Source organism: Gobius niger (genome assembly GCF_951799975.1).
Source record: "Gobius niger genome assembly, chromosome: 4".
Taxonomy (NCBI): Eukaryota; Metazoa; Chordata; class Actinopteri; order Gobiiformes; family Gobiidae; genus Gobius; species Gobius niger.
The window spans coordinates 29,558,541-29,574,259 of NC_136855.1; the positions used below are offsets into that span (position 1 = coordinate 29,558,541).

At 39.8% G+C, this 15,719-nt stretch overlaps 1 protein-coding gene across 1 annotated transcript; it reads right to left on the reverse strand.

The window, feature by feature from the left end:
- Positions 1-69: 69 nt before the first annotated feature.
- Positions 70-15,005, reverse strand: abcc12 (ATP-binding cassette, sub-family C (CFTR/MRP), member 12; the record flags this gene model as incomplete). The annotated part of the gene is made up of 25 exons (XM_079555480.1): positions 70-205; positions 280-444; positions 604-717; positions 1,067-1,145; positions 1,433-1,592; positions 1,659-1,848; positions 2,666-2,755; positions 2,821-3,010; positions 3,090-3,195; positions 3,593-3,716; positions 5,803-5,906; positions 6,608-6,689; positions 6,754-6,888; positions 6,996-7,199; positions 7,940-8,012; positions 8,177-8,301; positions 8,914-8,985; positions 9,057-9,254; positions 9,614-9,721; positions 9,793-9,809; positions 12,012-12,159; positions 13,255-13,428; positions 13,499-13,735; positions 14,452-14,599; positions 14,923-15,005. The coding sequence occupies 25 exons, from the start codon at positions 15,003-15,005 to the stop codon at positions 113-115; spliced, it is 3,219 nt and encodes a 1,072-aa protein (XP_079411606.1). The 3' UTR covers positions 70-112.
- Positions 15,006-15,719: the final 714 nt, after the last annotated feature.

A 15,719-nucleotide genomic window follows, 5' to 3' on the forward strand; every position in this document is an offset into this window, starting at 1 on the left:
ATTCAATATGACAAAGTTTTAATAAATATATGGTTAAAACAAACACATTTTCCCAGAGACTCTCTCACTGTGAGTGCGTTAATGTGTGTTAGTGTGCATGTGTTTGTTGTCCTCAGCCGCTTGAAGTGTTTGCAGCCTCCACCAGGGAAGAGAAGATCGAATCAGGCTTTTGCAGCAACACTTGGGGTTTGTCCAGTTCTGCATCCTGTACAAGAGAACAAGAACAAGAGTTTGCATCAAACTGTATCATAAACAATGGGCTTGTAGCTGTGCCTGTACCTGTCCACTGTCCATGACCAGAACACGGTCAGAGCTCAGCACTGTGTTGATGCGGTGTGCAATGGTCAGCACAGTGCAGTGCTGGAAGGCTTCTTTGATTGTGTTCTGGATGAGCGAGTCTGTCTCAGGGTCGATGGAAGCTGTTGCCTCATCCAGAAGAATGATCTGTAGCAGTGGAGATGTACAGCAGAGTTTTATGGAAAATGATATAATCAATATTATGTAACTATTGATCATTTAAAAATATGCAATTGCTACAAAAATCTTAATTGAATTGACAATACTGCACAAAAACAGTCTGAATATATGATCATAAAGACAAACCTTTGAATTACGCAGTAGAGCTCGAGCCACACACAGCAGTTGTCTTTCTCCTATAGAAAATTGTCCTCCATTTCCCATAATAGGAACAAGCAACTTTTCATCAAATTGTGAGATCTGTGAAAAATAAATTCAGAGGCTGCATAATTTAACAATGTCCCACTCTTCCCCTAAACACAGAAATATGACATTTGTTGCATTGTCCATTGGACAATGTTAGTAAAATGCTTTGCTATCCTGAAGCACATTAGTGAGTCTCTCCATTGTAAAAAAAAATATTATTTTTATATACAGGACAGGACAGATAGGGAAGCCACCAAACCTCAGATATTATTATAATTGCATAATCTCTCTTCTCAGATGGTTGCTACTTTGTGTATGTTTCATAAAAGAAGCCACTATGACTAACTTAGAAAACCTTACACAAAGCAATGAGGCTTTTTAAAGTCAAGAATAGTTCACATACAGATTCTTTCAAGTAGGTCTTCTCCAGCGCTGACCAGATTTCATCATCACTGTGTTGTCCACAGGGGTCCAAGTTATATCTGTGCCAAAATGCAGGAATTGTTTTAATTTATTTGACCTTTGAATATTGTGTACCTGATTTTTATTTTTTTGCAGTGGAATAACATTTGTCTTATCCTCTTGGTATTGCAAAAGTAGACATTTGTGATAAAAGTCTTCATATCTTATAGACTTGGGAAACCATTAGGATGTTCGAATGTCTTTAAATTTTGCATATACTGTAAATGCTCTTCCAACTAGGAATGTCCTGAGATTCCCAATCTTTATTTCAGCCGGACCTGGCTCTGAGTGTTTGTGTCTGTGATACCTGACAGTGCCAGAAAACAGAGTGGGGTCTTGAGGGATGACAGACAGTTTCTTGCGCAGATCATGAAGACCAATGGCGGTTATGTCCATTCCATCAATCAGTACAGACCCCTCTGCCGGCTCCACCAGACGAAACAGAGCAACTCCCAAAGATGACTTTCCTATCGCCATAAAAATAAAACAATTAGCTTAAATACAGAGGAACATGGACTGAATTGGAGACCTACCGGATCCTGTTCTTCCCACAATTCCCAGCTTCTCGCCACCTTTGATGGACATGTTCAAACCATTTAGAACGATGGGTGTGTTTTCTCTATATCTCATCTTGTAGTTCTGGAAAGTAATGGCTCCGTTCATTGGCCAGTCTTTGGGAATCTGAGCGTTCGGTACTTTTCTTAAGGACTCTGATGTACAATCCTATGGACACACAGGAATTGATCAATATAATCATTTCACTGAGAGCATTTGGACTGGTGCTTCATTGTTATACAATTGCTAGGCTAGGCTATTGGAAATATGACAATGGACAACAAATTTGTCAAAGTGGATTAACCATGGTTTATGAACAGAAATAATGCCAGACATGCTGCCCCCTGTTTTGGATAAAGTGTCTCTAAGAAAGGACACTCCTGGGATTGCAGTGTGAATAAACGGATAAGTGGAGCAGAGTTTTTGTGATGGCAAGAGGTGGCTTTGACATGAGGATGTATTGTTTGCTTTCACGTGACATTACAACTTTCTAAAGTGCCTTTCATTTAAAATTGAGACTGTGGGCAGGGAAGAATTCCATCGTAGTAACTCTGGTGATGCTCAAAATGCTGTTTTTTTGGTCTTGGTTTTTGGCTATTATGTTCACCTTTACCACGACAAGCCACATGCAATAAAAACAGTTACAAAGTTCAGTGTCTTCTCTCTTAGCAAGTAGAAAAGAGGGTCCAATTATTTTCTCATTAAGGCATTAAGACAATTTTCAAAAACATTTGCGTGAGGTTGGTCAGTAGAAAGGACTTTCCAGTCATAAGATGAATGTGTCATTTTTGTGAATCCAATCACTTCCAAACAATGATCAATTTCACTCAATTTTCTTTGCTTAATTGAATTGATTTCTTTCAAAAACTGTTCCCCTACCCTCAAACTGAAATTATGACATCATCAAATTCTGGATGGAATCAATAACCTCAGTGACGGATCAGGTGAAAAGAAGAGGTAAAATGGCAAAGAAACTTTGTCTGACCGTGATGTATTCTTGGATGCGCTCCACTGAGGTGAACCTTGCCTTCACATCTGTTGACAGCCTCACAATATACGGAAACATGCCTACCAACTAGACACACAAAACATATTGTAACCCACGCTTGTTATCTTGAAGACAGAACTGACATCAAGTACCTGTACTGAGCAAGAGAGGGCCAGGCCTTTCAAAGGCTGAGATATGATGTCGTTACTGCTGAATATTACAAACAAAGACACTAATAAGCTCATAGTAGCCGCCAAGATGTCCAGCCAGAATGACAGCCATCTCGATGCAGAATTAAACAGGAACAAGTAATTTGAGTTGACATCTGTGAGCCCCATGAACCTACAACAGGAGGGCCAATAGTAGAATTGAGCTGATGAAGTTGTACATACAGAAAATGGTTTCAACAAAGCTACCTTACATTTTGATGTAGTCATCTTTAATGTTGAAGGCATGGATTGTGTCCTGACCTTGCAGAGCTGCAGTTGTCAAAGAAATGCAAGGAGAACGACTTATGTTCTCGATTTCTTTAAACAGACAAATGCTTCTGTGAGACATCCTGCAAATGAATGTTGGATATAGTTTAATGACAAAGGCAGCTCTTTTCTACAAGTATATTTGTCTATACCACATGTTTTTTTTGTTTTGTTTTTACATAATACGTTTATTATAATTCTCCCAGTATTACACAAACAACCCATTTAAAATCCACTCGACAAAGGGGTTACTCTCTACAATGGGAGCACTGAGGTTGTGGCTGCACTGCAATGATAGTCTTCTAATTCATGACAATGTTTTCAAGTGCAGTAATGCAAACTTACACGAGGGTGAGTATAACAGAGGCTCCAATGAAAAGCAGACCCAGGAAGATCCATGGAAAGATGAAGGCAATGATCAATATAACACAAATTAATGTAAGAGTGCCTTGAGTAAAAGTATCAATGTTCAGAGGAAGAACAGAGTCCACTTCCTCTTGGTCTTTAGCAAAGCGGTTCAGAATGCGGCCTGTTGGTGTTGTGTCAAAGAAACACATGGGACGAGACATAATCTGTGAAAGAAAAACCTAAAAAGTTCTGTATCTTGTATGCATCATGGGATTTAAGATAATTTTGGTATTGATTTTCACAATTTGTAGAAGAGGCAAAAGCCCAGTCAACTTACGTTTTTGAACATCTTGTAGTGATAACTGGAAGCAGCATTCACTGTTACCTTTGTGAAGACAAAGCATTTTATGGCAGCCAAAAATAATATGACGACAATAGTTAGACCATAAATCAATTGGTAAAAATGAAGCTGGGGGTTTTCCATGATGTTGCCCGGGTTTGAAGTGGTTCTGTTGGTCTGTCAAAAGAAGAGAGAAGGGGGTTGTGTTCTCCTATTCAAATGTCTTGAAAAAAAATGTATTTAGCTAAAAATGTGCCATTTTGCGCATGTATTTTTACCATTCATGAATGCATATTATCAATCTATTTAAACACGATTATGACATCCATTATGTGTAAGTATATTTGATTTTATATATGTATACATGTGTACCTACATGTATACATATATATGTATACATACTGTGAGAACCAAATGTTTACATACACTTTATAAAAAGACACCTTTTTCTTTTGGCTGACGTGAAACCAGAATTACATTTTTTTTGTTACTTTTTATAAAGTCAGAAGTTTAAATACACTAAGATACCTTTGAACAATTTGGGAAAGCCCTGACCTTGGAAGCACAAGTCTGGTGCATCCATGGTTCGCCTGAAGGTGCCACGTTCATTGGTTCAAACAATTATATGCAAGTATAAAAAAGATGGAAATATCTAGCCATCATACAGATCAGAAAGAAGCCGGGTTCTGTGTCCCAGAGATAAATGTGATGTGGTCTGAAATGTGAACATCAACCCAAGAACAAATGCAAAAGACCTGGTGAAGATGCTGAACTTGGTAAGAGTTTGTCATTATCCACAGTGAAACAAGTCCTGTACTGACATGGACTGAGAGGGTACTCTGCCAGGAAGGAGCTCTTACTCCAAAAGAAACATCAATAAGACAGATTGGATTTTGTGAATGCACACAAGGATAAAGACTGTAATTCTGGAGACATATCCTGTGGTCTGGTGAAAAAAAATAATAATTGTTTGGCCATAATGACCATTGTAACGTTTGGAGGATAAAGGAGGAATCTTGCAAGCCTGAGAACACCATCTCAACGGTGAAATACTGGGGTGGCAGCATCATGCTGTGGGGTTATTTTGCTGCGGGAGGGACTGGTGCACTTCACAAAATATTTGACATCTTGAAGAAAGAACACTATGTGGAAATATTGGAGCAACATCTCAAGACATCAACCAGGAAGTTAAAGGTTGGGCACAGATGGGTCGTCCAAAAGGACAATGACCCAAAGCAAACTGCCAAACTGGTTACAAAGTGGCTTAAGGAAAACAAAGTCAATGTTTTGAAGTGGCCATAACTAAGTCCTGATCTCTATCTAGTGGAAAATGTCTGGGCAGAGTTGAAAAGCATGTGCAAGGTGGCCTACAAATTTACTATTGTGAGAAGCTTGTGGAAGCAAGTGCCATCCATCCCTTTTCTTCCGCTTTATCTGGGGTCGGGTTAACGGAGGCAGCAGTGTGAGCAGAGAAACCCCTTCCCGATCCATGCACAACTCCTCCAGTTGTTCTAGGGGGACCCCGAGGAGACACCAGGCCAGCTCGGACTGCTCCTTTCGACGTGAATGAGCAGTGATCTACTCCGATCTCCTCCCGGGTAACTGAGTTCCTCACAGTATCTATCGTGTAGAAAATTCGATCTCTCATTCTTCTGGCATTTAGCAAATAGAATTTTTTTAAAAATTCTAATATATATATATATATATATATATATATATATATATATATATATATATATATATATATATATATATATATATATATATATATATATTTTATATATATATATATATATATATATATATATATATATTATTTATTTTTTTTCCCCCCAAACTGTTCGAAGTAGCAGGTAACTCCACTCACTGGGAGCTACTTAGTTGTGCGGACTTTTTTCTTTCTCATCTTCATAGTCTACTTTGGTCCTGCACACTATGCGTGTTTGTCCTTTTTTTTTAACTCCACTCACCCCATCTCCTTGCCAGAACCAATAACTGAGCCACATGCTGTTAAATGCTGTGCATGAAAGTAGCAGGACGTAGAGGAGCAACACCAGAAAAATAACGCACAATCCTGTGGAGATTCAGAGGAACATTCATCGTAATGTGAGAGGTTTAATTGCTGTTGTGGTTATTGTTGAGTTGTATGAAGTATTTGAGTCTTACCTCCACTCGACTTGATGTAACTATAACATACTCTCCATTTGATAGTGCCTTCAAGAGAGGTCTCTTCCAGAACCAGTTCACTTTTGACTAAAGAAAAAGAAGAAATAGTCTGTGCATTTCTGTTGATCCATGCAGTGGAATATAGTAGTAGTGTCAAATGAGTGAAACTGCATAAAAGATTAAAATGTTACACGGTTGAGTATGAGTGACGTTTTTACAGCCTTAAAGGAGCTATACCTAATTTATTTTCTAGTTATGGAATGAAATTTGTTTTGTCTTCCTTAAGTGTATTTTAAACTCAGACATGTGTGGGGAAAACACTGTAGATCTAATTATAAAGCATTTGTATGAATTTCATGAACTTGGAGGCTAGTTTTCTAGTATTCTTGTGAAAGTGACCATGAAAAGTGACCATGATGCAAGTGGTGAAATGTGCCAATAAACATCTCCCTGTTAAGAACTGGGATGCTACAAATATGTTAGGAAGATTAGGGATGAGTGTGTACCCCCACCAACATTTCAATTTAGTGGCTTCCTCTTTCATTGTTTGAAATGAAAATATCCGGTATAGGGGCTTTAAGGTGTCACAGGCTAATCCTCTGCTCTAACCTGTGTTACATATTCCACTCTCTGCGCAAGCTCGCTGCTTTGCATCTTCTTGAATGGACTTCTTCTCTTCCTTGATCTGATCCTAAAAAAACACAGTGCAGTCATTTTATGACATAAAATGGCTTTAGTAAAGGTCAATGTATTACTTTGGACTGTTGTGGCTGATAGTTGCTAATGAGCTGGGCGTAGCGCTTGTTGTCTTTCACCAGTTTCTGGTGGTTTCCACTTTCAACAATCTCTCCATCCTCCAGCAGCAATATGCTGTCACAAAACTCTAGATACTGGCAAACAGTGAGCTACATCAACTTTTCAGAGTGTATACAACATCTACAATAACAACAAATAAACAAATAATCACAATAAAACACAATCAAAGAGCTCTCTGTACCTGAAGCTGGTGTGTAATCAGTATAACAGACTTTCCCTGCAGCTCCTTCTTAATGCACTCTTCAAAGATGTGTTTCCCCACATGAGCATCGACAGCAGACAGAGGATCATCCAGAAGAACAATGTCTCTATTGGAGTAGACAGCTCTGGCCAAACTGATCCTCTGCTTCTGACCTCCAGACAAGTTCAGCCCCCTCTCACCAATCTGTCAGGAGCAATGGCAAACACGGGGCGTGCAGAGGATGTTAAGAAAACACAACATCTGTTTTGTAGTTGGTTCAAGTGTGTATGGTTTTTATACTTCTCTCTTTCAGGGGTTGCCTTCAGTGAAACTCTTCTGTTGTTTTGCAGAGCAAGTCACACTTAAATAGGGATAAACTTTGGTTCTTTAATCATACTAGTTTCAAATCCATGTGTTCAAACAGAGCGTTACATCCAAACTCACTGTTACTGAAACACTTTTGGGCTTTTGCGATGAACGATGGGAACAAGCCAAAACACTTCAGGGATGATACACAATGCAGATGTGTGCAAACTGCAGCCCCCACAAGCAATTTTGCCCAGCTCTTGATTCTCTTTCCATGTCAAGTTGCGTAGTGGTCCCAAGATCATCCCCCGCCAGAATGGCTCTTTCATTTAGTTCATTTATTTCAGTCAAAAGTGACAAAAACTGCCAAGTCAACGCAGTTTGAATGAAAAGGAGCAGAGGCAAGTGAAATCTATCCTTTAGTTGACTTTACAATCACTTTACATCAGCTATTTTGTATATTTTAAAAACAATATCTACAATTCAGATCTCGCAAGCTCCAGATATAATTCAGTGCAGTTTGCAATGGGAGAAAGTTAAGCAGAATTAGGTACAAGTTATTGTTGGTGCGACCCTCTATCTCAATTCAGGTTACTCAAGTGGGCCCTTGAATATCCCCAGAAATCATGTAGGCCTACCTCAGTTTGGTCACCATTCAGGAAAGTCTTCAAATCAGCATGGAGACAGCAGGCATCCAGCACTCTTTCATATCTGTGATGGGCAACACCGTACAATTCAAGTCAACAACATTCAGTTCATTGTCTGGTCCAAATGAGCTGATAAAAAGCAGATTAAACAACTCAAAGGCAGCAGACACAGTAACTTGTTTCTGTTAAACATTCATGATAGAGTATAAATATCTTTCAAACACTCACTTATATGGGTCAAATGTTTCACCCATTAGGATGTTCTCTTGGACGCTCCCTTGAAATATCCAGGCTTGTTGGGCAACATAAGCAAAGGTCCCATTGACAACAACTGATCCCTGCTGAAGATACATCTATAACAAAAGGGCAAATATATGATGTTATAAGAGACACGTCACCATACGCTTGTGCTTTGTAAACGTAAAGAAAAAACATATCTAATCCAAGTGTCTGACAAAAAAAACTTTGCACATTTAAATACATAATTCTGAATAAGTGTGATATATAATTACAAAGAAGGCGCAGCAGGAGAAGGATTGAGTGTTAAGCTATTATAGTCGATATCCTCCAGTTTGCTACTGCTGACGGCACTGTGGCCGCACAAATAGAGAGGACTAATTTCTGAATGTGAAGGCAAATTAATGAAAGACTATTACAATGATAAAGGGCCTTTGCGAGACTTGAAGCCCAGCAGAATAATCATAAAATAATGAATACAAATGTAAGTCTTTTAGATATAAACCCAAAAAAGAGTTCAAACAACTTGCAGGGTCGTATTCTGACTGCTTCTTTGATACTGGAAAACTTGGAAAACAATATTTTGCTTGGTTTTGCAAATGTGGTAGGGCAAACAAATTCTCCAGTTCCATCTGTAGTTCGTGCTTGAGAGCTGTTTTGAAATCCAGTAGATGATGTGCACTTACATCATAGAGTATTTTGTGTTAAACAGATTGGCATTCACAAACCTTTTCTAAAAGGGCTGCAATCAGAGATGTTTTACCACTCCGCAATTTGCCACACACTCCCAGAAGTGTCCCCTTTACGAGAGAGCACATCAGTTAGCAAATGAGATTTATCCTTGTTAATTCTGATCACTGGGGAGTGGTACCTTTGGTAATGTGAAGGAGATGTTCTTCAAAGTGAGTTCAGCTTCCAGTTGGGACTTTGTTGAACAGTCTTCAGTCTGCAGCTCTGTTTCTTCCACTGGTTGGACCCATGACAGTGTAGCGTTCTCCATAATTATAGCCAAGTCTGAGTCCTTCCCTTTAATAAGGTATGGTTCTGAATTCGTGAGTCGCAATACTTTCTGCAAAGTATGTTTACAATGAAATACCCTGTTTTTATGTGCAAAATATTAACTAAATGTGCGAAAATGTCTTCCAAAAATTGCTGGTCCAGGTATCACCGACATGTGATAACAAAAAAGTATTATGCTAATGTTTTCAACATTCATGTTATGTATTATGAGGCATCGACAATCTGGAAGAAAACTGGTAGTCTCTTTCTACACTAGAATTATACTGCAATATTTTTCAAATACTATAATACAACACACAAAGATCAGAAGATGCACTGAACTGGAGGAGATCAGTTAATGATTCTGTGAGAAGATTCACAATAAATGTGTGGGACAAACATATTGGCCACAATGAAATGAGACATTACCTGTTGACGTTCGACAGCAACAGCAGCAAAAACCAGGGACCTCACACCTAAAAGCACTTGACCCAGACTCGTCCTTATACCGTTATAGACGGAGAGGATGGTAAATGCCTAGTTTAAAAAAAAAAAAAAAAATTAACAAAAGCATTGGAAAACTAGGAAGACAAACTGAGTGCACACACTGCACGATTTTGGTCAACTGCGACAAGAAAAAAACTCATCGGGGATTATAGGTACTGTATACTAATGAGCAAATGAGACTGAGACACAAGATAAGCTGCAACATTAAGCGGCGTCTGATTATTTTGAACCTGGCGGACCAACATACACTGGGAACATGTCTGACTTACTGTCGGCAATGCGAACCAAGCTCCTGCTGCGGTCATACAGGGTTTGGGAACCTCAGGATCTCATCTCTGCTGTTTACAAATGATTTTGTTCTGTTTTCATCAAATCAGGACCTTCAGCATGCTCTAGGGCGGTCTGCAGTCGAGTCCAAAGCTACTGGAATGAGAATCAGCACCTCCAAATCCGAGGCCATTGTTGCTCTCCTCCCAAAAAAGGTGGGTCCCCCTTTCTGGGTCGGTAGAGAGTCCTTGCCTCAAGTGGAGTAGTTCAAGTATCTCGGGGAGCGTAAGATCGGCAAACAGATGGGTGCATCGTCTGCAGTGATGTGGCCACTGTATCGGACTGTTGTGTGAAGAGGGAGAGTCGGGGGCAAAGCCGTTGATTTACAGATAGATCTACATTCCTACCTTCATGGTGATGAGTTTTAGGTAATGACAGAAAGATCAAGCGGTCAAGCTTCCTTCGCAGGGTGGCTGGGCGCACCTATCGAGATGGGGTGAGGAGCTCAGTTACACGGGAGGAGCTCAGAGTAGAGTCGCTGTTCCTTCTTGTCGAAAGGAGCCAGCTGATGTGGTTCAGGCAGCTGTTTTGGATGCCTCCTGGTCGCCTCCCTCGAGACGTGTTCAGGTATGTCATATTGGGAGGAGGCTTTGCAGAAGACCCAGGACACACTGAAGAGACTATGGCTCTGAGCTCGCCTGGTGTCGCCTCGGGGTCCCCCCAGAACAGCTGGAGGAGGTCTGTGTGAATTGGAAAGTCTGTGCATCTCTGCTCAGACTGCTGCCTCCGCAAGCACCGACACCGGATAAAGTGGAAGAAAATTGATGGATGACTATTTTGAATGCTGGTCAGTGTTCACAGAGAGAACAGCCAGACTCGTGCTGCAACTACAGTTTCTATCAAACTTGTTCAACAAAAAGTACACCTATCCTTTTTTCTTTATGTACAATGCCGGAAAGCCCAATCGGATGTGGTCCGGCAGCTTGGTTCGGCTCTCTTCCTGTCCTGTCTAAAAGTCAAAATGCCATGAAAATTAGTCTATTGTTTATGAAATAAAATGGCTTTAGTAATAAGTATTTTTTAGAAACAATCTTGGCCAAACTGTCCTGGTCCTGCAAAGAAAATGACATGTTCTTTTAGTGAATATGAGTTCCTACCATCAGAGAGGTGTTATCATTTGGGGTTTTAATCCTTTATCTGTTGCTCTCTCCTTATAGGTGAATTATGCAACTTTTTCTGCTATATGATGCTAAATTTTGGTTTCATCAAATCAGGACCTTCAGCAAGCGATGGTGCAGTTTGCAGCCAAGTTTAAAGCGTCTGGGGCGAAGATCAGCAGCTCCAAATCCGAAACTAATCTATCATAGTTTCAGCTCAGTTTAAGTTTAGTTTTACAATCCAATCCTTGAACCATCTCACAGTGTGGTACAATTGTTGGCTTATTTTGAGACATCTAAAAAACTTTAAAGATCAAAACCCTGCAGTGTTATACACTCAGCTTAAAACATGGTTGGATACTTACATCAGCAGAGTTCAATGACAAGCCCAAACCAGTGTGTAACAAAACAGTGGCTGTAGCAGCAATATTGGAAAGAAAAAAAAACAAAGAACCAGTGACGTTCAGAAAAAAATTGGTGTTTCCCCAATCTCTCAATTCTTTTTTCCTTACACCTAAAACAGGTATAAACAATATCAGAAAATAAATACTGTTGTCATTTCACAATTCAGTAAACAGTGCAGAATCAGCTTAAGCTGACAAACATTTCTTTCATATTTTCATATACTTTCACATTATCTAGTGCAAACTTGAAATAGGCAGGCATGTGGCCAATTATTCAAGCACAAAATGTTCTTATGTACAGTATGCTTAGTAGTAGTTTTTCTTTTCTCCCCACTCATATTTACCAGAGTTGTAAATATTTCACAATTTCAAACACTAATATGCAAAAAGTTCTGAACTGGGTGTTTAAGGGTCAATCATTAAAATGGCAAATAAAAAACAACAACATTATACTTTATTGTATTCTATTTTGGTCAACAATAAAAGTTATACCTGCGACTTCCTTCTCAAAGCAGTCTTCCCAGGCGAACATCTTGAGTAATTTTATGTTGTTCAGTATTTCGCTCATTGTGCGAACCCGGCTGTCAGTTAACTTTATGGCAGAAGATCTGTATTTTTTCATTAATGCACCTAGTAAGGCCTAAAATAGACACATAAAAATGATAATGATAATGATGATGATGGTAATGATGATGATGATGATAATGATCATGATGATGATGATGTGATGATTGTTTGTTTGTATACTTTATTGTCCCCGTAGGGAAATTTGTCCTCTGCATTTAACCCATCCTTCGATGCCACTGGGGGCCGTAAGGAGCAGTGGTCGACTCGGCGGCAGTGCCACGCCCTGGGGCCCATCTCCATGATGTGCAGCCAGGATGGTGGTCAGAATCACCTGGCTGGAGGAGTCACCTATTGCACATGTTTTTAGTGGTAGGGTAAACCGGAGTACCCGGAGGAAACCTACGCAGACACGGGGAGAACATGCAAACTCCACACAGAAAGGCCCGTCCTGGTGGGAATCGAACCCGGGACCTTCTAGCTGACCCGTCCTTGCCCCGATGTTTTCATTTATTCGTGTTAAGAAATGTTGGGAGTTGCAAATATTGTCCATTGTCTTCTCCCCTTTAGTTTGGGCTGGATCTTTTTAGCGATACTTGCTGATTGTATTTCTTATTACTGTTTGCCAGGTATGCTGTTATTTCGGCCCTTTGCAAATCCACTATTGGGAAGAGTTGGGGCTGGGTCTTGCTGATTGAATTTTTTATTACTGTTTGCAAGAGTAACCGGAGACCACCTCCAAAAGTTTCCGCTGTGTCTCATGGCTCCTTAATGCACCACAAGCTGCATAAACAACACAACGTAGAAGTCCACCGGTCACACAGGGACAGACCGAGGAGACGGTGCACAGTTTCAGAGGAGCAATGAAGGAAGGCAGCCGGGTTTCCTCCAATCCAAACAACATGCTGATCAGGTTGGCCCACAATGGCGGCGCAGTGTCGCAGCACCTCAAGACCAGAGGTGGGTAGAGTAGCCAAAATATTTACTCAAGTCGAAGCAAAAAGTACAGTATGATAAAACTTACTTTTTACAATTTGAGTTATTAAAGTACTAGTACTTGAGTAAATGTAACTGTGTATTACCCACCTCTGCTCAGGACTAACCCTAACATCTGATCTACGTTATGACCATCATCATCATCACACATTAACTGATTTTATACATTACCCACCATTGTAGGTATGTAGATGATGAAAGTGAAGATTCCAGCCAGGGCACTGTAGCCCAACATGTAGCAGGCATACACATTAAACGCAATAAAAAGCCCTGGTGAGACCAGCATAAAGCTAACATATATGACTGACTCAAAGATCATGTGTCCATCACCGGTCAAAACATTAATCATCTGCACAGAAACATAGAAACAATGAGTGTAAGTTTACAACAATTGTGCATCTGCCACATAGGATTCTTACCTCGCCCATGGTAAGACAGCTGTGGTCTCTGAGGGAAAGAATCTTCTGTAGAGCTAGTGCTGAGAAGGCTCCTTTCAGTTTGACTGCTAAGCGCAGGTTGACGGCCCAGAGCAACGATGTGAAGAAAGCTCTGGAGAGATCCGAAATGAACAGCCCCAGGGTAAGACCAAGCCCATGGCCCAGGGTGTGAGACATTGGATTATCAATGTATTTTAAGATTTGATAAACCACAAAAGCCTATGGAGAGATAAGAACAATAAGTTCTCACAAGATGCACGGCAAGTTGGTCGGTAAGTTTTCTGTTTCCATTGCATGTGATGGCTTGAGCGTTTAAGTGAGTGGACACTGAACATCTGGGGCTGCAATTGGGTATAATTATATTTCCTCTAAAGTCCCTCCCTTTGCTGGTCTCAGCAACTAATCAGTATCAATACAACAAATGAGACAAGCTTTTTGGGGAACCGGCCGATCAGGTCCAATGTGGAAAGAAAGGGGATGGAGCATGATCATTTATCCAGGAAATTTTCTTACTCTCCTCATTTCGCAAACTATGAGTGGCTTTCAGATCCAAAGGGGAACGTTATCATTAACTTGAACAAGCCTAGAGTCTGCTTCCTTGACCCCAGTGATGTCGACCGTATAATTTATTATATTACATACATGCATATTGAATTTAATATGGGGTCGGCACATATAAGATTTATTGCTTCAGCCTACCCCATTTTGAGCATCCATAATTGTATAGTTATGAATTTTGAAAGAAAAATGAATGTAAATAGCTCATATAAACTAAACTAAACTAAACTAAACTAAAAGAGTTGAGTCAGTAAAAGAGCTGATGCTGAAATGAAGCAGTATGACAGAACTGGAAGCATGAGAGACCGTTTCAGAGCTTACACCTTTACAGAAGGACACACAGAATCTGACATAGTAGCTTTCAAAGCAGCACTTACCTGGCCCATAAATGCAGACACCAGTGCAATAGTTGCAGCAATACAAGACATGATTAGATGGATTCCCATAAAGCGCAACGTCACTCGAATTAAAGATGCTTTATCTCGTCCTACTCTGGCCACTTCCTCTTCCCACAGTCTGTTTAGCCTGTTAAACAAACAAGAGCAAACTCCTTCATAACATTTAGGGTCTACTGTATCAACCAGCTACTTCAAATATTTGAAAGAAAACCTGTCTGCGCTGATGTCAGATGCATCGTAGGGAGACGGAGGAATTGAAGTAATGTCCAACTTTCGGCGTAAATGTGACCACAAAATAGGGGTCATCCAGGTAAATGTTGCAAAGGACATAAAACCTGCATTATCAAGTGGATTAGACCTTAAAAAGATATAGAAAAGTGAAATTTGCTCTGATATTGTGATAGTCAGTTTGAATTCATTACAAACAAATAATCTATGGAAATAACTAACTTTGGGAGAGGACTCTGTGAGGTTTTGAGTCTCTGGTAGTATTTTTTAAACCCAGTGGGCCGTGGTATAGCCCCGTAGTCCATATTGGGATGCTCTGAAGGAATAAATATGTTATGAGGCGTCAAACTGTGAATACTGCTCTGTTTTAAAAGGCATAGTAGCCTAACATTGAGAATTAAAAATGCATCATCCTATCACAGCATTTCTGCCAGAGGAGTAAATACATTTCAGTTCATCACAATTCAATAAGTATCACATGTATTAATTGTGGCAGGCAATTAGAGCAGGGTAGTCAATACATCATCTACAACAATACATCATCTACAACAATACATCATTTACAACAATACATCATCTACAACAATACATCATCTACAACAATACATCATCTACAACAATACATCATCTACAACAATACATCATCTACAACAATACCAAATGACACTGTGTCTGGCTCAATGAATGTTTACTTTTCAAGCTCAAAAACATATTCAGGATACTACAATATAAATCAAACAATGTTGTGTGAGCAAAGGAAATGGTTAGTGGTCACTTTGCTAATTGTACAATGTATATAGAAGAAAAAGAAAAGAAAATGTATAGAAGAAAAAATAGTGGCTTACCTATAAGCAGGTGTCAGCAAACAGGCAATAAGAGTTAAGGTTTTTAGCTTTGTACAGGGAGGAGCCAGGATCTCCTCCAGGATAAGCTTGGCATTTACTCAAGTCTGAATGGCTCTGGAAAAGTAAAAAAAAACAACACCACAGTATGTTTCATTATAAAATATATTGGCAAAG